A 21353-nucleotide genomic window follows, 5' to 3' on the forward strand; every position below is an offset into this window, starting at 1 on the left:
TATCCTCGGCTGTTAAGGATCCATTCGTTCTATCCTTAACATCGCAGAGAAATGAGGACGCATTTTGAGGCTTCACTAAGCATCCTTTGAATTGGGACGTCCTTACCAGCCTCAAGTCGCGCTGCTGTGACGCAATCGGTCTTAAAATACGTCCTTAGAAGGTCGCAGCCCTTGAATTGGGACACAGTGTGATTCGTACTGTGATTACTACTGTTGACCCGGAGACCAGAAACGAATCCAACAGAGAGCAAATGACTCCTAATGCATTAAAAGAAAGTGATAGAAGTGATATCGCATCATGTAGTAGTGCAATAGGACATGTAAATCAGAATTTTGACAAGATTACAGAAATAAGAGAAAGTCTTGGTTCAGACTGTAAGGAAAGTGGGGATGTTCCGACGAATGAAGTGGTTAATATGGAGATGAACAATATGCTGGTTTGTCCTGAGATGGCTAGAGAGGAAGATCTAAGCAAGGATGATACTTTTTCAGATATCTCTGAGATTGGGTCTCAAAATATGGAGGAGATGTACTCGTTGGATGAGATTAAGGATTTTTTGGATACAACCTTTGGTAAAGTGGTAGAGGTGAAAGATTTTTCCCAGATGTAGAAATTTTTGTTTATTCAATTAAAGTACTGCAGCGTACAGTGAGTTATGATGCATTGAGCAAACAAAAGAGATTCAGATTAAAGAAATTTGTTACGAAGGTGAGGAAAAATAAAGGGTCGCCTCTAATTAATAAGTAATGGCTAAAACGCACTGGGTGACTCTTATGTGTTGTCCTTCTGTCTCTGTCCACTTTATATTTCAACTTTTTTATGGAGAATTTAAAAGTGGGCTCTTTAAATATAAATGGAGGAAGAGATAGGGGCCAATTGGCAGTAATATCTCAGTTTTTAAATATAAATCGGGTCAATGTTGTATTTTTGCAAGAGACTCATAGCAATGATGATAACGAAATTGAATGGAATAAATGGTGGGATGGAAATTTGGTATTAAGTCATGGAGTAGCTATATTATTTAAAAAAGGGTTGAATATTAATATTTCATATACTGAAGAAATTGAAAAAGGAAGGGTACTTTTACTAAAAATACAGTATGGGGAACATGTTTTTGTTCTGGAAAATGTGTATGCCCCAAATAATGGGATGGAAAGAGTAAGAGGTTTTAATCAATTAGATAAAGCGCTTCAAAATTTTGATGATGATACTTGGTTAGTGTTAGGAGGGGTCTGGAACTGTACTATTAATTTTTTAATTGATAGGAATGGTGAAGAGTCACATAAATTACTGTCTACATAATGGGGAAATATGATTTGGTAGATGTGTGGAGAAGAAGGAATATTGGAGTAAGAGAAGACGATATACATGGATGAAAGTAGTAGAAAATCTGGTTAGTGGGGCTAGACTGGATAGGTTCTATTTAAGTTAGACTGGATAGGTTCTATTTAAGTTAGATGGTGGAAAATAGGGTAATGAGTGCATCAATATTGCCGAATGGTTTTTCTGATCATCATTTGATCATTTTTTATTTTAATATTAAGCAAATTTCAAAACCTAGATATTATTGGCATTTTAATGAAAAATTGCTAAAAGATATACTTTTTTGTGACAGTTACCTCTTACACTCTGAGGCTATTTTGGGGATTTTCGCCTGGATTTGGCCTACCCACTTTCAAAAGCTTCTCATACCCACAAGCAGAGGTGCACATACAAAAGTGTGGTATCATTTTACAGGAAACTCTTTGAAATTACATAAAACACTGTTAAAAGTGCTCAACATGGTTGTATGTGTTGTCAGTCCTCTAATAAACACAAAAATAAATAGGCGCTTTTTAGTTTTTTTTTCTAAAGTCTGTATTTAAAAGTGTATAACTCTGGCCCTGAGTGGTAATGAAACCTGCAGACAGTTTTGTTTGATTCCAGCAATTGCCAGCTTACAGAGGAAAAAGGAATTTTTTCTCTATCATAATAAATGCAAAAGTTATTTTACTCCAACTGATGGGGGGAATAATACGCTTTTGGTATACAATTTCTGCCAAAAAACATTTGAAGTGCTCCTATAACCACATACAGTGGAATAAATGCAATATCTTTATATCATTTTGCAGGAAACCCTTTGAAGTTACATAAAAAGCTGCTGTTTGTAAAAAATATTGTTATTTATGTTGTTTTTCATATGATGAAACACCAAATTTTCTTTTTATATGTTGTAAATACTGTCTCTGATAGTGTATAACTCTGGTTCTGGGTGCTCTAGCAGACTGCAGACAGTTCTGGTTGTTACCAGCAGCAGACAGTAAACACCAAAAAAAGAATGAACTCTTTAACATGTCGCATTCAAAAGTTATTCTCATTTTACTGAAGTGTGCGAAAATACATTTTTCATATAAATATTAATTTTTTGTTTTGCACAGTTAATAAATAGCAAGGGATTATTCATGCACACAACCAAAGAAAATGCTGTGAATAGACTCATTTTTTAGAGTAGGACCTAAAATAAAAGATGGTGTATCATTTGTGGCTATATGTGCTATCTGAGGCAGTCCACACTCAAATTTCACATATGTTTACAAAATACGATTTTTTTACCTCATTATTCATTCGACGATTGTGATAATAATAGCTGGATATGTGATAATAATAGCTGCAGCCTTATTCCTGAGAGTGAGAGCTTTCATTTGATATAAGGCTTGCCCATGTTTGTCATACTTGAAAAATATGAAATATGTGAATATTTAATGATATTAAAAAATATGGGGGGGGTGATAGTGTAAATTAAGTGTAACTAACTTTCTTACAGTAAAACATATCTCAAAGTGATGCATATCTACAGAAAGTAGAGGGTCTAAGCTTTCAAACAGTATCTCATATGTGGTACTGGGTCCATGACAGACCATTCAAAATTAAAGGAATATTTTATATTAAGTCAAAATAAGATAATTCTGGACCCTGTACAGGGTCCACAGAGTCAAACAATTAAGCTGTTTTGGGAAAAATGGAAAGAAAAAAAGTGATTTCGAAAGCCTTAGTCAATGGTGGGATGTAGGCAAAGTGCAAATTAAAGAGTTTTGTCAAAATGTTTCTGCTTGCAATTCTATAAATGTGAAAAAAACTATACAAAGCTTGCAAAAAGACATTGACTGTTTTGAAGAGGATTTGATAAATAACAAAAGAGTACAGGACAATAGTAGAATTTTAAATAAGAAAAGGAAAGAACTGGGGACTTTGTTACAAGAACAAGTGAAAGGGACACTTGTGAGATCAAGGATTTGTTCAATTAAAGACATGGACGCTCCAACTTCATATTTTTTTTAACTTGGAAAAAAACACTGTTCAGTATAAACAGATGCATCATCTTCGTTGCCCAAATGGAAAATAACAACAAATCCGACTGAAATGAGGAAGTTGGCGGTGGATTTTTATTCTATGTTGTATAGTGTATAGGGACAGCAGATGAAATTTAGCTTTGAAGCTAATTCTGGGGTAGTATCATTACTGTCCATTGTCCCTCCCAAATAAAGAACTAATAATAGTGCTGAGCAGAGGTGGAAAAAGTACTAAAATATTGTACTCAAGTAAAAGTAAAGTTACTTTAATAATATTTTACTTAAGTAAAAGTAAAGTTACTTGTCTAAAAATCTACTCAAGTAAAAGTAAAAAAGTAAGTCATTTTAACTTTACTCAGAGTAAAAGTTACTTTTTTACAGCGGGAAGAGGTGGAGGATTCTAGTATAGTTCAAAAACGACAAGGGAATATAAAGCTCAAACTAGGTGTTTTTAATTGTAGGAACATCTTTACAATTAAAGTGCAAAAACAAAAAGTTAATAAAATAAAAAGCTTTTTTAAAGTAAGAAACATTTATGGAATTGTTTAATGATTTTTACATGTGAGTTATGCACTTTTGAAGGTGGTCAGCAGCTTGTAAATACAATCACTATAGTAAGGTTGTAATTGATGTATTGCTGGTAACATACATTATTTTATTAAACTATATATAGTTTAAATGAGCATATAATGACATGAGTGCCATGTCTATATACATTTGACACGTTTATTATCTTCTTACTTCCCTGACCTGGGGACCTGATGACCTTTATTCTTCTCTCTCTCTCGCGCGCGCTCTCTCTCTCGCTCTCTCTCTCTCTCGCGCTCTCTCTCTCTCTGCAATGTCTAATGACATGCGCATTCTCGAGGAGTTTTGAAGTTGTGTTTGACTTGACGTGAAGCTGCTAGACCTCGGAAGATAATGCGCATGGTAACCCGTCGTGCAATTTCGTACTTAAGAGCATGAATCCTACCTTTCATAGAAATGAAACACTCGCTTCGCGTCAGTGGAAAGTGGTCGCTTAAATATGACCAGGGGTTTCTTTCATAAGATTTGAACTGAGGCGGGTCTGCATTAGCGCGTGCCTGTCTCGTCCGTCTCCATGGTTCTTTTTGCGCGTTCCCCCGGGCCCCGCCTATTTACATCCGTTGCGCGTCTTTATCACCTTGCTTTTTAAAATATTTTTTTACTCAGTAACGGATATGATTTAAAATGTAGCGAAGTACAATACTTTAAATAAAACATACTAAAGTAAAAGTACAGATTTTAAAAACTACTCAATTACAGTAACGTGAGTAAATGTAATTCGTTACTTTCCACCTCTGGAGTCACTGTACCGCTGAAAAACTTGTCAGTATTGCGAATCATTATCCTGCGCGCCGAGACAGGCTCTCGACGAAGATCATGGCTAATGATGTGCCGGGGGTTTCCGCGACATCCACTCGCAATCCAATGGTGATGACCCCATCTTAAGCCTTCTCAAATGAATATCAACAATCCACGATGGCTGCGAAGCGTCAGGCACAACATATGCTGCAGAGACATGCCACAAGTGCTGTTGTGCTCGACTGGCCATTAAGATGTTGTAAACAGACTAAAGCATCGAAAGTGCCATTAGGGATGCTTCCTGTTCACTGTGTGTGAGGGTTTGGAGTTCGCTTTCCTAAAAAAGAGCCATGATTACCACTGCTCTCATGAGCTGAGTGTCAGGCCTAACAGATGAGAGAGAGAGATGTGTGCCAGGCCCAAAATAATGGATAAAGATAATGATGCTATTGGTCTTACTGCCACTTAATTAAGACCCTTTTCGTTCTTTTTGTCCTTTTCGCTGCGTCTATTTGTCAGTCTCTCATTATTTCTTGCTTTCTCCCCTTCTGCATAGTTCATACTTCTGAGCACAAAGGTAGATATGTGAGCTATGTGTTAATTGGTCACTGCGATATTTTATCTTTTGAATTGCTCTATTGTGCCATCTCTTCCTGTTCATCAAAATGCATTTATAAATGATTCATTTAAATTAATGAGAGGTATCCATTAAAACCCCCTCTCTCTCTCTCTCTCTCTCTCTCTCTCTCTCTCTCTCTCTCTCTCTCTCTCTCTCTCTCTCTCTCTCTCTCTCTCTCTCTCTCTCTCACTCTCTCTCACTCACTTCCGGTGTGTGCTGTGAGCGTTTGGGGTGTTGGTGAGGGTTTCACGGAGGGGGAGTTTTTGTTTTCGGTTTCTTTCTGTTTTTCTTCTTTGAAAATTGGATAAAATAAAAGGAATTGAGACATATATTTTTTGGTAGTGTTCACTGAGGCGCCGGAATGGCGTCTTTTCCGACGGGTGGGGAGCCACCTGTTTCGCGGCGGCACGGCGTCCGATGCGTACCTGCTCAGGGCTAGTGGTGTAACTGCCGCTAAGGTAAACAATACAACCGTGCATTGATACTGTGGATCATGCAATATTGAAAGAAAGACTTCTCAATTGTGGGTTATCAGAACAAACAGTTTGCTGGTTTAATAATTATTTATCAGGTAGATCTCAGTGCGTAAAGGCAGATGGCTTCATTTCCAGCCCTCTTAGTATATCCAAGGGATCAGTGCTGGGACCACTTTTATTTATATTATATATCAACAGTCTTGATCAAAATGTTTCAAATGCGAATTTCCATTTCTATGCCGATGATACTGTGATTTACTGCTCTGCACCAACTCCTAATCAAGCTCTTTGTCAGTTACAACTTGCTTTTGATACTGTACAACGTACCTTGTTCGATTTAAAACTAGTCCTGAATGACGACAAAACAAAACTTATGTTGTTTTCCAGTGCAAAATCAAAGTTACGTAACCTTCAACCCATCACTACTTCTCAGGGCTTCGAAATTGAGTTAGTATCTCAATATAAGTATTTAGGTATCATAATTGATGACTCACTCTCATTCAAACCTCACATTCAGCAGCTGGTAAAAAAATTAAAATTGAAACTGGGTTTTTATTTTAGAAACAAGTCGTGTTTTTCTTTTGAGGCCAAAAGGAGACTTGTTGCTGCCACCTTCTTGTCAGTGCTAGACTATGGCGATATTATATACATGCATGCGTCCATAACAAGTTTGAAATTGTTGGATACTGTTTATCATGGAGCTCTTAGGTTCATCACGAATTTTAAAGCACTTACTCATCACTGTTCTTTGTATGAGAGGGTTGGTTGGTCTGCATTGTCTACACGTAGACTTACTCATTGGTTCATTTTATCTATAAAGCTATTCTCGGTCTGCTTCCTCCATACCTTCAATCTTACATTAAAAAGAAAGGTACAGGATATTGTCTTCGTTCTGAGGACTTACTAGTTTTATCTGTCCCTCAAGTTCGGACTGAATTGGGAAAAGGGGCTTTTAAGTATGCGGCCCCCTGTGCTTGGAATCAGCTGCAAACAGTTTTGAATCTTAAGGAGCCAGTTTCTTTAGGTGTTTTTAAACTACTTTTAAATGACTTGGAGGCTACTCAAAATGGATGTAAATGCTTCGATTGATTATTGGAATGATCCTTGCTGTTGTTTATCGCATTAGATAATGTATATATGAAACTTTGGATATTTTATAACCTTGTAATTTACTATTTATTGTACTATGTTTTATGTTACATGTTTCATGTTGTTATGTCTGTAACCTTGTTAATTTGTGCTGCTGCCTGTCTTGGCCAGAACGCTCTTGGAAAAGAGATTTTTAATCTCAATGAGTTTTCTTTCTGGTTAAATAAAGGTAATAATAATAATAACCCTGTAGAGGAGAGTATTGTTGAAAGAAATGAATCACCTGAAAGTGCAGAAATAAATCTAAATGAAAGAACGGTAAATGTAACACAGGAGTATGAGGTCTTGGAGCATAGTACAAATACAATGGTAGAGAAAGAAAGTGAAAATGCTGAAGAGATTGCTATTGAAAATACTGAAAACTCAAATGATGTTGAAAACTGTGAGGATGATGGAATGAAGGATTGTCTGAGTCATTGTCTGAGTCATCTGAATTTTCTGAGGTTGATTTACAGAGTAGAGATGATACATACTCCGTGCAAGAGATTAATGATTTTTTGGATCTGACGTTTGGAAATACAGTTGAAGTGAAGGATTTTTTCCCGGATATAGACAAATTCATATGGTCAGTGGTGTCAATGCAGAAAGTTGTTAGCTATGAGGCCTTATGTAAAAAGAAGAGGTTTAGGTTGAAGAAGATTCTTGCTAAATTGCGGAAAGAAAAAAGAGCTTTGAAAAAATAGTATGCTTAATACACAGGGTAATCTTTATACTTATTTCATGTATCTGTTCTTTCTTTATTTCTATCTCTCTATGGAATTTTTAAAATTTGGTTCCTTAAATATAAATGGGGGCAGAGATAGAAATAAATTAGCTATGATTTCAGAGTTTGTTAAACAAGTTGACATAGTTTTTTTTTTTACAAGAAACGCATACAAGCAATGATAATGAGACTCAGTGGGGCATGTGGTGGGAAGGGAAATATTCTCTTAGCCATGGAACCAACATAAGTGCTGGGGTAGCTATTCTTTTCTCCAAAAAATTAAATGTAAATATATTATCAGTAGAGGAAATTGTAAAAAGGAAGAGCACTTTTAACCAAAATAGAGTTTGAAGGAACAATATTTGTTTTAATTAATGTATATGCTCCTAATAATGGACATGAGCGTGTGGTGTTTTTTATGGATTTGAGATCAGCCATTCAAAATATTGATGATACTGTGTGCATGATAATTGGGGGTGATTGGAATTGCACAACCAATTTTAAAGTTGATAGGAATGGAGAGGAACCACATAATCAGTCAAGCATGCAATTGTTAAAAATTATAAATGAGTTTGATCTAATAGACTTGTGGAGAAGTAGAAATATAGGAGTTAGACAATATACATGGGTAAAGATATTGAATAATCAAATAAGTGGTGCTCGGCTTGATAGATTTTACTTAGGGAAGATTTGGAATAATAAGGTCATGAATGTTTCCACATTGCCTAGTGGCTTTTCTGATCACCTTTTATTTTAATTTAAAAAAATTGGTTAAACCTTGTTATTTTTTGGCATTTTAATGTCAAATTGTTACATGATATTAGTTTTTGTGAAAAGTTTAAGATTTTTTGGGATAAGTGGAGACTGAAGAAAGATACTTTTGAAAATCTTGGTCAATGGTGGGAAGTAGGTAAAGCAAATATTAGAATTTTTTGTCAAGATTATACTTCACATGCTACAGCATTGATGAAAATAACAATCAAAGGTTTACAAAGAGACATTTTATTTTTGGAAAAGGACGTTTTAAAAGTAATAATGGATTTGTGAATGATGATGGGTTAAATAAGAAAAAAAGAAGAACTTGGGTCTTTTTTACATGAAAAAGTTAAAAGAGCACTTATAAGATCAAGAATTTGCTCAATAAAAGATATGGATGCTCCTAGTGCATTTTTTTTTTAATCTGGAAAAGAAACGTTTTTTACAAAAACAGTTGTGCCATATAAGACGTCCTAATGGAACTATTACCTCTGACCCTATGGAAATGAGAAAAATTACAGTGGATTTTTATTCTAAATTATATCGTGCAAAGGTTTGTGATCCTGGAAGTATTGCTGACTTGCTCTGTGATTTGCCTCAGTTGAAAGATGAACAAAGAAAGTCACTGGATAATCAACTAACTTTACAAGAGCTTACTGGTGCAATGAGGCAATTATCTCCTGGACGATCCCCAGGAGTGGATGGTATACCGGTGGAGTTTTATCAGACTTTTTGGGAATTACTTGGACAAGATTTAAATGAGCTGCTGATAGACTGTATCAAAACGAAGACTTTACCTACAAGTTGTTGCAGAGCAGTTCTATCCTTAATCCCCAAAAAAAGGAGACTTGGGACTTCAAAAGAACTGGAGACCCGTGTCATTATTATGCTTGGATTACAAAATTTTTTCGAAGGCGTTAGCAAATAGACTTAAAAAACATCTGCAAGTATTAGTTCACAGAGACCAGTCCTATTGTATACCAGATAGATCAATTGTGGATAATTTATTTTTATTGCGTGATGTGATTGATTTTAATCAAAGGGACAGTTTAAATTTGGGGGTTCTTTCGCTTGATCAAGAGAAAGCCTTCGATCAAGTTGATCATAAATATCTTTTCACCGTATTGGAACAATTTGGGTTTGGTGATAACTTTATATCTTATATGAAATTGTTGTATTCTGATGCTTTTGTAATGGTTAAAGTTGGAGGTGGATTGAGCACACCTATAAAAATGTCCAGGGGTATTCGACAAGGTTGTCCACTCTCTGGACAGTTATATAGTTTGGCAATTGAACCATTTTTGTGTAGATTAAGGAAAGAATTAACTGGAATTTCAATTCCAGATTCAAGGAGTACATGTAAAATATCCTTGTCTGCATATGCGGATGATGTCACCATGTTTATAATAGGTCAAAATGATGTGGAAGTTTTAACGGGAATCATTGAAAAATACGAAAATGCATTTTCAGCTAAAGTGAATTGGGAGAAAAGTGAGGGATACATCATTGGTAAATGGGAAGAAGCAGGACCTCCAAAACTACCATGTGGTTTACTTTGGGGTAGAGAGGGGATAAAAACATTAGGTATTTTTTAGGGAATGAATATTTTCAGATGAGAAACTGGGAGGGATTGCTGGAGAAAGTGATAGCCCGATTGAAATACTGTTTTGTTGGCAATAAATGGAATTGGCTATTACCACAATTGTCGTACAGAGGTCGGGTCTTGGTCATTAACAATCTGGCGGCCTCTACAATGTGGCATAAAATGACTGTTTTGGAGCCCCCAGTGGAGTTGGTTGGTAAAATACAAAGGACATTTGTCAATTTTTTTGGAGTGGGGCACATTGGATCCATGCTGCAGCACTTTATTTATCTGTCCATGAAGGGGGACAAGGGCTGGTGAATATGAGAAGTCGGTTGATGTCTTACAGGATACAAGCAGCACAAAGACTTTTATATCACAAAGACTTGGCTTGGACTCATATTGCAATTTTAATTTTGAGAAAGTAGAAAGTAGGAAAGAAAGTAGGAGGGCTTGGTTTGGACAAACATTTGTTTATAATGGACTTGGAAAAAGTGAGCCTGTCAGAGATCACACCTTTTTATAAATCAATGCTCCAGTCTTGGAAGACGGTTTTTAAGGTGGATCGGAGTAGTGATGACACGGGACACTGGATTCTGGAAGAACCTTTATTTTTCAATCCTATGATCCAAACAAGGCTTTTCTCTTCAGTAAGTGTGTCTGCAGTTTTGAAGCGGCATGGGGTTGTTAAAATTAGACACCTCTTGGACGATGATGGGTGGAAGCTGGTGGAAATTCTAAAAGAAGTGACAGGATTGAAATCTGAACGTCTTGTATTAAAACTCACAGAGGAGATTTGGAATGTATTACCAAGTGGGCACAGAGAGTACATTGAGCGTGGTCGTTTGATGGACTTAAGAGATACAGAAGAAGAATTTCCAATAATCAGAGTGTGACCAGTTATATTGGAGGAGAGAGTGGATGTGAATATGGAATCCATTTTGTCTTTTGATACACCTCAGCTGGACTGTTTTGAATTAGTGTCAAAGAAAGCAATGTACTATTCTTCAGTAAAAGTCACAAATCAAGTTTTTCTCAGGAGGATAAAAGCTTCAAAGTGGCCAGGTTTGTTGGGATCAGACTTCCTCGTTAGGGACAGGTGGAGAGCCCTGTATAAGCCTCCCATAGAGAAAAGTACTGCTGATCTACAGTGGAGGGTTATTCACGGGGCGATAGCTACGGACAGACATGTGGCGCACTTGAATCCAGCTGTGGGTGGTGAATATAGATTTTGCGGGGAACAAGAAGACTTAGAACATCTATTTTTGAAATGTGGAAGATTACAAGGTCTTTTTGAATTTCTTAAAGATTTGTTTATGGATTTTGATGAGGAATTCTCAGATAAAGTATTTATTGGGGGAGTTAAGTATAGGTATTCAATAGGGATGCATATCAATTAATCGCGATTAATCTATAGCAGAATAAAAGTTTTTGTTTACATCATATATGTGTGTGCACTGTGTATAACAACTCTGCATAGTCAAATGCACACACATGCATGTATATATTTAAGCAATGTTTACATGTGTATATACATTTGTATATTTATGTATAATTTATATTATATATAAATATAAATACTTAATATATAAATATATTTTTTTCTTAAAATTATACATGCATGTGTGCATATTTATATATACATAATTATTATACACAGTTCACACACATATATGATGTAAACAAAAACTTTTATTCTGCTATAGATTAATCGCGATTAATTGATATGCATCCCTATTATTCAATGAGAAGAATGAAATGCTTATTAAATTATTTGTTGGGCACAGCAAAATTAGCAATATGGAAAACGAGGAAAAATAAAGGGAATCAACTTGGGACTATTGATGTGGAAATGATGTTTAGAAAACTAATGGGTGGAAGAATCAAAATTGAATTTGCTTACTATAAACTGGTGTATAATGAAATGCTGTTTTATGATATATGGTGTTTTAAAGATATTTTATGTGTGTTATTTGAGGGTCAGTTGATATTGAATATATAATTATTTTTATTATTTTCTATTGTGAGTCTGTATGATTTATAAATGAAGAGGAATAAAAGTTGGTTAATCCTCTCTCTCTCTCTCTCTCTCTCTCTCTCTCTCTCTCTCTCTCTCTCTCTCTCTCTCTCTCTCTCTCTCTCTCTCTCTCTCTCTCTCTCTCTCTCTCTCTCTCTCAGCTCAGGAACAGGCTGTGGAGTCTGAGAACGTGACAGTGTTTGAGGGGGGAACGGCACAGATCACGTGTCGTCTTCAGAACTATGATGGTTCAATCGTGGTCATTCAAAATCCACGCAGGCAGACGCTGTTCTTCAATGGAACGCGAGGTGAGACTGTGAGCTGCAATGTCAACCGACTCAATCACCACCAAGTCTATTTGAATGCTTTAATCTCTGAATAGATCTTATCCCTGATGTTTTTATAGAAAGTAAATTTATTGTGCCTACTTCAATGATTTTAGTTTAGCTTGAAGATTGATTGTTATGGGATAAACGGATTTAATTAGTCAGATAGTTTTAATAGAAGAATATACACAACAAAGTAATGGAAAACAACAGCAATGAGTCGTTTAAATTGATTTTGTACGAATGTATCTGCTACTTATAAAACAAAACAAGCAGTACAAAGACGATGAGATTTAGCAAATGAGGAAAGTTTTAGGTGACATGATACAACAACTTCCTAATCATGTCATTAATAACACTAACAATCTTCATTTAATTATATAATGCTTAACAGATCATTAGTCAATCTCAGTTATCATAAATCACAAACTTTTTATATGTTAGAATATATGAAGAGCTCAGATGCAAAAGCAGCTAAACGCCACATGGTCAAAAATAAGAAGTGATATTAACCTGCTCTCTGCACATATCATATACTTTCGCTTCAAATCTGCTTAATCCTGGCCTCGTCCATTTAGAAATACTGTTTTGTTGGCAAAATCCATTAAACACCACATTGATTCACGGAAAACATTGATTTAATATGAAATGGACGAAAATAGTGAAGCGTGACTGGAGACTTGGAGATTTTTGGAGATCATGTACTTAGAGGGTTTTGCAGCAAAAGACATCCCCTCCAGATAAACGTGATTTTGCGATCGCATAATTCAATACATAATCAGCCAAAGTCTGTATATTTATACGGGGGCCGCATTTTTGCAGATACGCTGCAGTTCGCTGCATAAATTACAGATTTCCGCACGCAAAATATGCGGGGCTTGCGTGATTTCATAATCACCACATTTTTGTAGCAAAAAGTAACATACATCTTAGCAGAAAGTTGAAAAATGTTGCATTTACTTCACACAAGCGCAGCCATTTCCCCTGTTGCCATGGGAACATTATATGATTGGGAACGTGATTATGTGACGTGAACAAGATTGAAAAGCTGCAAACAGTTGTTGCAAGTTCCCGCAGTTGTTGCAAGTTCCCGCAGTTTTTGCAAGTTCCCGCAGTTGTTGCAAGTTCCCGCAGTTGTCGCAATTTCATCGCATAAAATTGCATAAATATCCCTCATCTTCCATCGCATTTTTTAAGAAAATGTCCTGCAAGGTCAAGAATTTTTGCCCCCTACAATCACAAAAAAACTCACTGAGGACTGAAAAGAGTCAAATTGTTAAATACCAATAAAATGACTGAAGTGACATTTGTGAAAATAAGGCATTTCAATTACTGACTAATAACCTTTTCATTGCCCTTAAAATAAAAATATAAAGGGCTCATTGTAGTTGTGTGTACGTCCTACGGCATAGCCGCCATGGCGTAGGATACGCATCGGTTTTCATATACAGGCTACTTCTGCGTCGTCGTCCGCGGTAACATGCAAACACACATGCAGACCGCTGGTAGGCAGTAACCACGTATGTAACCATAGTAACAGCGCAATCGTCAATGAAAAAGCAGCTTGGCAAGTTTAACCCACAAACGAAGAAGAAACAGCAACTTGTTGTGTATGTTTTAAGAAGACCAGCAGTGATGGAAATAAATAAACTTTTTGTCAGGCAGAGATCCCAAAGCAGATTAACAGAATATTTATTTAAAGGAAAATAATGAGAGTCAATAAACACAGGGTCCGCTCGCTGGAGGATATCCACTCACGTCCAGGCCGATGCCACGTGAACGGAGGGTGATGGGGAATGAGGAGCACTCTCTAGATCCACGCACGTTCGGGCTCCTGCCCCACGAACGGCGGGTGAAGGGGATGAGGAGCTGCATTGGCCAGATACCACATACGCTAATTAACGGCACACACTCGGGCTCCTACCACTCGAGCGGAGGGAGAAAGGGGTTGAAGAGATCCGGGCTGCGGAGAGAGAGAGAGAGCGTTAAAGGTGCGGGAGCAAACTGTTTGGACAGCTCCAGCGGGGATGACCCGCTCTGCTGGACAGTGACAGAGCCGCGGAGAGTCTCACTCTAGTTTCAGGAATCACAGTCTCTAATATTGACAGATGGAAACAGTCTCTGAAGTCTTCAGCGAGCAGCGTGATAGATCCTGAGCAGCAGAGAGCACAGATTGAAATTGGGCAAATAAACAAAACAATAAACTGGAAAACTGACACTTCTATGACACGACAAGACAGGAAACTAGCAGAGCTAGTAACGGGCGAGTACATACACAAACGGACTTGGAATGAACACAAAAACACACAGGGATTAAATACTGAACCGAATGGCCATCAAATGAACTGCAGATGGGTGACGCAGGTGAAACAGATAACACTTATTACACCCGTGACAGAGACGCGCACGTGTGAAACTGTCAACACAAAAACACCAACACAGAGAAACCAAAATATAGCAATCAATAAAACCATCATGACACTTTTGTTGCAGTTTCAATTAAATGACTCCTCAACTTAGCCCATCTTTGTTCTCACCGTCGCGAACGGAAATACCTATGACAGTTTTTTTTTACCTGAGGGGGGGGGGGGGGGGTTCTAGTGGACCAATCATAGCGCTTGCGGTCTTCGTAGAACGTACGTGCTATTAAAAATTTGGCGAGGTGCACGTCAGGCTACGCAGAGGCTACGGATAACCTACGGCATAGACCTTACGCACGCCTATAAATTGGACTAAGGTTAACACCTTAACATAAGAGCCTGATAAAATTGCTCATTTACAAGAAAACATACCAGACACACTCAGAGCATTTTGCATTACATATGATATGACATAATATTGGTTATTAATGGTTGTCTTGCAGCGCTGGCAAGTGTTAAATATATTAAACACAACTTTGGAGTCTATAGCAGTCTCTTTTCATTCTGTTAAGCTTTTATCATCTGCTGGTGCTATCAGTCTTTCTCAAATCCTTTTTAACTGATTACACCTTATTCCTATTCCTTTTTAAAGTCGCTTTCATGTAATAACATCTGTTTTTTTTACCTTCAAGCCATCACTATTGCTCAAATTTGAAATGCCTCTAAGTGATGACTCTCTGTCGGTCTCATTTTACACAACCCACAATGTTTTTATCCATCTCTTTGTAACCCTTGACTCAAGGGAGAACTCAGAAAGCATACGTAATTTAGCCAAATACAAAATGGAGAAAGAATAATAAACGATACAAAAGCTGAAATCTAAAATAGTATCCGTGACCTCTCCGTTGTGCGCGAACATAATTGAGCCATTTTGTAAATGCTAAATCACCCCTCTTCTGAAGCATTTACTTCACTATATCCAGACATGCTTTTTGCTAATAATCGTTTTGCTTTTAATATATGTGGATTCTGCCCTGTGGCCGTGATGGCTCCCAGCTGATCTTGTGTGCTCTGGTCTGAATGCATAGCAAAACACTGAATTAAATTCTCATCTTGATAACTAATGAATCTCGATAACAGTCTTTTAGTGGGCGGCAGGGTGTAAATATCCCTTGGTGGTCACGGACACAATAGCCTATCCGTGTGCGTCCTTTCTGTAAGATTCATTCAGACTGGCTGGATCTTTGTGGTATGTAAATGAGCCGTGACTAAAGGTGACCCTGCTGAGAAATCCAGCTGAGACCAGCATGGGCTGGTGAGCTGGTTTTGGCTGGTCCCCAGCATGGTTTTAGCTGGTTTTGCTGGTGTAGGAAGCTGGTTTTGCTGGTGTAGCAAGCTGGTCTAGCTGTGTTTTGGTCACATTTTAAGCTGGTCTAGCTGGACTTAGCTGGTCATGCTGGAATACCAGCTAGCCCACCAGCATGACCAGCTTTGTCAGGCTGGGAGGTCCAGCATAAACCACCTTAAACCAGCTACAACCAGCTAAAACCAGCTACCAGCTTATGCTGGTTTTAGCTGGATTTTTCAGTAGGGGACACCGGTATGGACAATGCATTGACATTTCCCTGCCTTTTAGCACAGGCAAAGGTATTTATCTTCTTCAGCGTGAGTCTTTTTATTCCTGGCGAATGAAACAGGGATAGAGTGAGTCGATACACATGTCATGGGAGAGCATTCAATTTGTTACTCACAATTTTACAGTACATAGTCAGTAAATTCTCACTTACTTATTCTATCACTTATTAACATGGGAACATCTGTGCATTTCTCCAAACAAGTTTGGCTTTATCCAAATTATTAAAAATGAAACAAGCTGATCTTTACACACACATATTAATGTTCTAACACATTATTAAAGTACATCTTCAGTATAGGTTTCCTTTAACCGGGTAACAAAACAATTAACAATTTAAATCCAATGTATGTGCGTTCGTTTATTTGTTCTTCCGTGCACTTGGAGGACTTTGCTAATAAATCTTTATGCCGTTAAATGGATTTTGCCAACATACCTGTATTTTTGAATGGCCTGAGGCCATGATTTAAGCAAATTTCAAGCAAAAGCATTTGATGAACGTATAATATGTGCCCGGAGCATTGGGCCATTATCTCATGTTTGTATCTCATTGATTCACAAATCTCCCACTTTTATTCGGTTGTTCACTTATAACTCAGTCACCCTCTCTCTCTTTCTCTCTCTTTCTAACTCACATTTTCCAACTTAAAAGTGAGATAAATGCAGGCAAAGCCCAGGTGTTGAAAAAGCCCTCAGCCCATTGAGAGCAGTAATCATCTTATGGATCCAGTGCATAGTGCTGCTATCTTAGAGTGTGCTGATGGCAAAGGGTCATATCTCCATAGCACAGTCAGCCTCTGACAAACAGCTTTAAAAGGAAGTAGGAGAAAAAGCAGTATTTAGCACCAGTCAATACAAAATGAGTTTGTGTGATTTCTATCCCAAAAAGCCTCGTTCAGCCCCTGCAACTGGCATCATTATTTGTTATTATTATCATTTTCTGAAGATTGATTTTTCTTTCACCTAGGTTTCAAAGCACAAATCATTTTCTCCACTATCTTGTCCTAAATCGCTGTGTTTTCTGCCTACTCTCACTGTTTTTGTGTTGTTCTGTGATAAACAATACTTAAACCCTTCACTTTTTCAGTTTCTTCTCATTTTCATCATCTTTTTGTTCTCTTGAATCATTTTATTCTCCATCGGAGTGAAGCTCAACAGATTTCGGGTTTCTAGGGAATGCACATACTCTTAAAATGTGTAGCTTGAATGCACTGCTGTTTTATTGGAAAATTATACGTGGCATTTTTGCATTATAAAATTTTATTGACTTAAAAGTTAAAGTAGTCCCATCTTAATAAAGTAATAAGCATTAAGCTACACCTACAAGCCTACAATACCTCTTATCTGTTTTACTATCAAATGATTTATTTACATATCTTCCATATAAACAATCAGGATCTCAGTGTCAGATTGACACTAAATAAATAAAAAAAACGAATTTATGTGACTGTAAACTTAATAGTTTCATTGTTGTAAACAATCCGAACAAACCAATGACTGAATGAATTGGCATTCCCAGCACTTTTTAAGAATGCAGGATTTTAAAGGGTATGCATCTGTATTGTAAATATGGGACATAAAATTTTGACAGTGTGACATAAAAATGTTGTATTTTATCGCACCACAGCGCAACTTGTTACTGGAAATAGCTTGTAGTGAAATGACTTGTAACAGCTACACTATTTTCGAAACAACAAGATACTTTCATGCTCCTTGCATTTTGCAGGTTCCCATCTACCTTTGCTTGTTTTTCCTGATACATGTCTATATATTCATATATACCCTTTCTCTATTTCTGTCTCTCAGTGCTGAAAGACGACCGTTTTCAGATGGTCCTCTTCTCGCGGCAGCTGGTGAGGATTACGTTGACTAATGTTGGTGTATCTGATGAGGGCGGCTATTTCTGCCAGCTCTACACCGATGGCACACACCACCAGGTGGCCACGCTGTCAGTGGTGGTGCCTCCAGAGATCCCCACAGTGGAGGTGAAGACCGAGGCGGTGGAGGGCGGAGAGGTGGAACTCACATGTGTTTCTCCACGGAGCAAACCGCCGGCCACGCTGCGTTGGGTTCGAGACCGCAGAGAGATCCCGGGTGAGTGTTTGGGGTTGGCCTAAACTGCGTGGACGTCAAGTCCCCATTAGGATTGTAAAACCTGAAATGACCAACATACAATGAGGACAGTTTAATACACATATTAAAATGGGTTTTTTGTAAAAAAGGTTTGTGTTAGTGTTAGTGTTATGTTAAAGGGAGAGTTTTTGGGAAAAAAACTTAGTATTAAACAATTAGTCAATGAACAGTCCTTTACAATGATAAATATAAAAAAGTGTGAGTGTATGGCCATATGTGAAAGTTTTATAAGGAGTCTCTAATCCTTGAAAACATTTATATAGCCTACTATACATCCATATAACATACGAGCAATATATACTTCATATTTATAAGATCACACATACAAATACTCACAGATTCATTCATTCTGTGCAGAAATAACCATGCAGTGATTGAAATCAAACCTATGCTCCTAATCTTATAATACTTTATCATGGATTTCATAGTCAGGGTCAGAAATATACTTTTGTTTTGTTTTGTTTTGATTTTCTGTCCTCACATGTAATTGTCATAAGTTTTAACTAATCTCTGCCAGAAATTTTCCACTCTAATGATTCATGCCATTCTGTCGAGTTTCAAATGCATCTGTCCATCTGTGTCTCTTGCATGTGTGTGCAGAGAAGGGTTTGTCAAACACACACTACTGTGCTAGAATCTGGATCCAGGTGCAGCCCAATCTGTGCTTTCCTTTCTTTTCTGTCAACTTTGCTCTGTTTCCTCCTCTATCTCTCCCCTTTTCTCACTGCCATCACATTTGTTGTGTGTTTTTGTTTCTGCTTTCTCTTGGGCTCCATGAGAAAAAAGAAACAGAAAGAGAATGAAACAGAGAGAGAGAAAGAAGGAAATGGTGATAGGGAAAGTGCAGAGTTGGATTTTAGGCTCAGTGCGCTATCAGGGCTGTTAAAATGTAAAGATTGATTGCAGGCACAAGATAGATGCTCTTTTCCCAAAACCTAGTGAGCTGCTTACAGAGGCAGCATTTTAAAGACCTTATAAAATCGATATTAGAGTTTTGTAGCTTTTGGCCTCAGTGTGTGTGTCTATATGCTAGTGTGTTTATATAAAGTGATAATTTTACCTTATAAATATTATTTTATTTTAAAATAATATTTTTGAAATAGATTACTTAGGGGCAGATCACAACAAACACGTTCATGGCAGTTGCAGGTGCCTTTTTTAAATATTTTTTTTTATGGGCAGTGAGCGTTATGCGCGCTGTTTATGCTCGCCGAATGCCTTGCGTTTTTATCGCCTGCTGCAGCACATGTTTTTGAAGGAGCACTGAGAGCGGAAAAGTGCCTGACGTCATTCGCTTCTTTCCATTGTTCAATCGAATCCGGGGAGAGGCGGGCCTTTCGTTGTAGTGACGGAAGTTTACAGTTGTTTTGAACAACCAGACTATGTGTCTCCTGTGTGTTTGTGCACCTCTCACCCTTAACACTCTGGGGTCGGCTGCGGCGCGGGCGCCGCCAACTCTTTATTTTTCAATCACTCCGTAAAGAGACTTAGATAACTCTGCTGATTTTGTACATACAGATATGATTTATACATCATTTAAAACGTTAAAGTGTCTAGTTTTTTTTCTGTCCACTCCCAATAAAAACAGAATGTTGTGCTTTTCGCAAAATTAAGAAAATAAACATGATGCGCGTTTTGTTCTCTCTCCCTCAGTGAAGTCATTTCAGAAACACGTCAGAAAATTAACTGTAACTTCACGAATACATGTTATATAAACAAAGGATAAATGTCTACATAATGCTTGGAATGTCAGCTTTTAAATGATGTAAGTGAAATCGAAAACATATATTGTCATTCGGTGTAAACTGTATGAAAAGCAGGAGAGGGACCGTCTTTCTAATGTCACCTGATTATCTGTAATGAGAAGAGATCGCCACGCCCCCGCGCCATTGAAGTGAATGAGCAGAGACATCCATATGCATAACTTGTGCCTCCTGCAGTCAATGGATACGCAATCCACAACCAAGTCTCTCCATTCCTTGTTGTTTCATCCGATTGCACCAAAACATGACATCTAAATCCTTATTTACTTGCGTATGTGTGTCAGTATCTCCAGACGCGACAAAGTCAGACCAAACGTCCTCTTTTTAGAGTTTCTGCTAATATGACAGTTAACACCAAAAGAGTGCTCATGCTTCAATATTTAACTGACCTTTCATTTTTCCAGGTGTGATCTCTCAGCAGGAGAACGGAAAGATTGTGAGTGTATCCAACACTATCCGTATCCCTGTGGAGAGGAAAGATAATGGAGCGGCGCTGAGTTGCGAGGCGTCTCACCCGGCTCTCAGAGGACAGAAGCGAGTTCGTCACTACAGCCTGGATGTTCACTGTGAGCCAACAATGCAGTCATGTTTCCATGACTACTGCCATATTACACTGATTAGCGGTTGTTATTAGCTCGCATAAGCCCCATCTGTTTAAACATGTTCACTTGGCAAGTCTCTAACAAGGTTTGTTTGTTTGTGTTACATCTCGCCTGCTCTGATAAAGGATGATGAAGACGACAGTATATCCCATTACACATCAAGTGTTAAACACTTGAAAAAAACGATTCACGATTTAACATTATCTCTTAATTCGTAAATGAGACAAATTTGGCTTGCCGTCCCTGATGAAGGGTTTAAGCATGACAATGAATCGACTTGAGCTAAATTTCCCCTCTTGGAATACTAAATCAATTAATGTAACATAATATTTGATAATACTTAATAGAAGTGAAATTAATAGAGGTTGGCGTAAGGGTGGTGGTGAGATGCCAGGGGCACATCAGAACTCATACTGTGTGATTATTTTGATAATTTTCATTATCTATCAGTATCTGTAAATCAGTCATTTTAAGTAATCGAATATCCTAAGAAAGGTGAGAAATCAGCCCTGGGGCCTCATTTATAAAAGTGTGACGTAGGAACTGTCCTACATTTCATCTAAGACCATTTCTGAAAT

General features: G+C 37.6%; 1 protein-coding gene across 1 annotated transcript in view; it reads left to right on the forward strand.

Moving 5' to 3' along the window:
- The first annotated feature begins 416 nt into the window (after positions 1 to 416).
- LOC141367382 (cell adhesion molecule 4-like) overlaps positions 417 to 21353 on the forward strand; it is a 41314-nt gene continuing 20377 nt past the window's right edge. The window contains exons 1-4 of the mRNA XM_073872726.1: positions 417 to 573; positions 12120 to 12266; positions 18084 to 18371; positions 20578 to 20739. Of these exons, the coding sequence (XP_073728827.1) occupies positions 417 to 573; positions 12120 to 12266; positions 18084 to 18371; positions 20578 to 20739 (754 nt within the window). The remainder of the gene's footprint in view (positions 574 to 12119; positions 12267 to 18083; positions 18372 to 20577; positions 20740 to 21353) is intronic.

This window comes from Misgurnus anguillicaudatus, chromosome 10, assembly GCF_027580225.2.
Source record: "Misgurnus anguillicaudatus chromosome 10, ASM2758022v2, whole genome shotgun sequence".
NCBI classification, from domain to species: domain Eukaryota; kingdom Metazoa; phylum Chordata; class Actinopteri; order Cypriniformes; family Cobitidae; genus Misgurnus; species Misgurnus anguillicaudatus.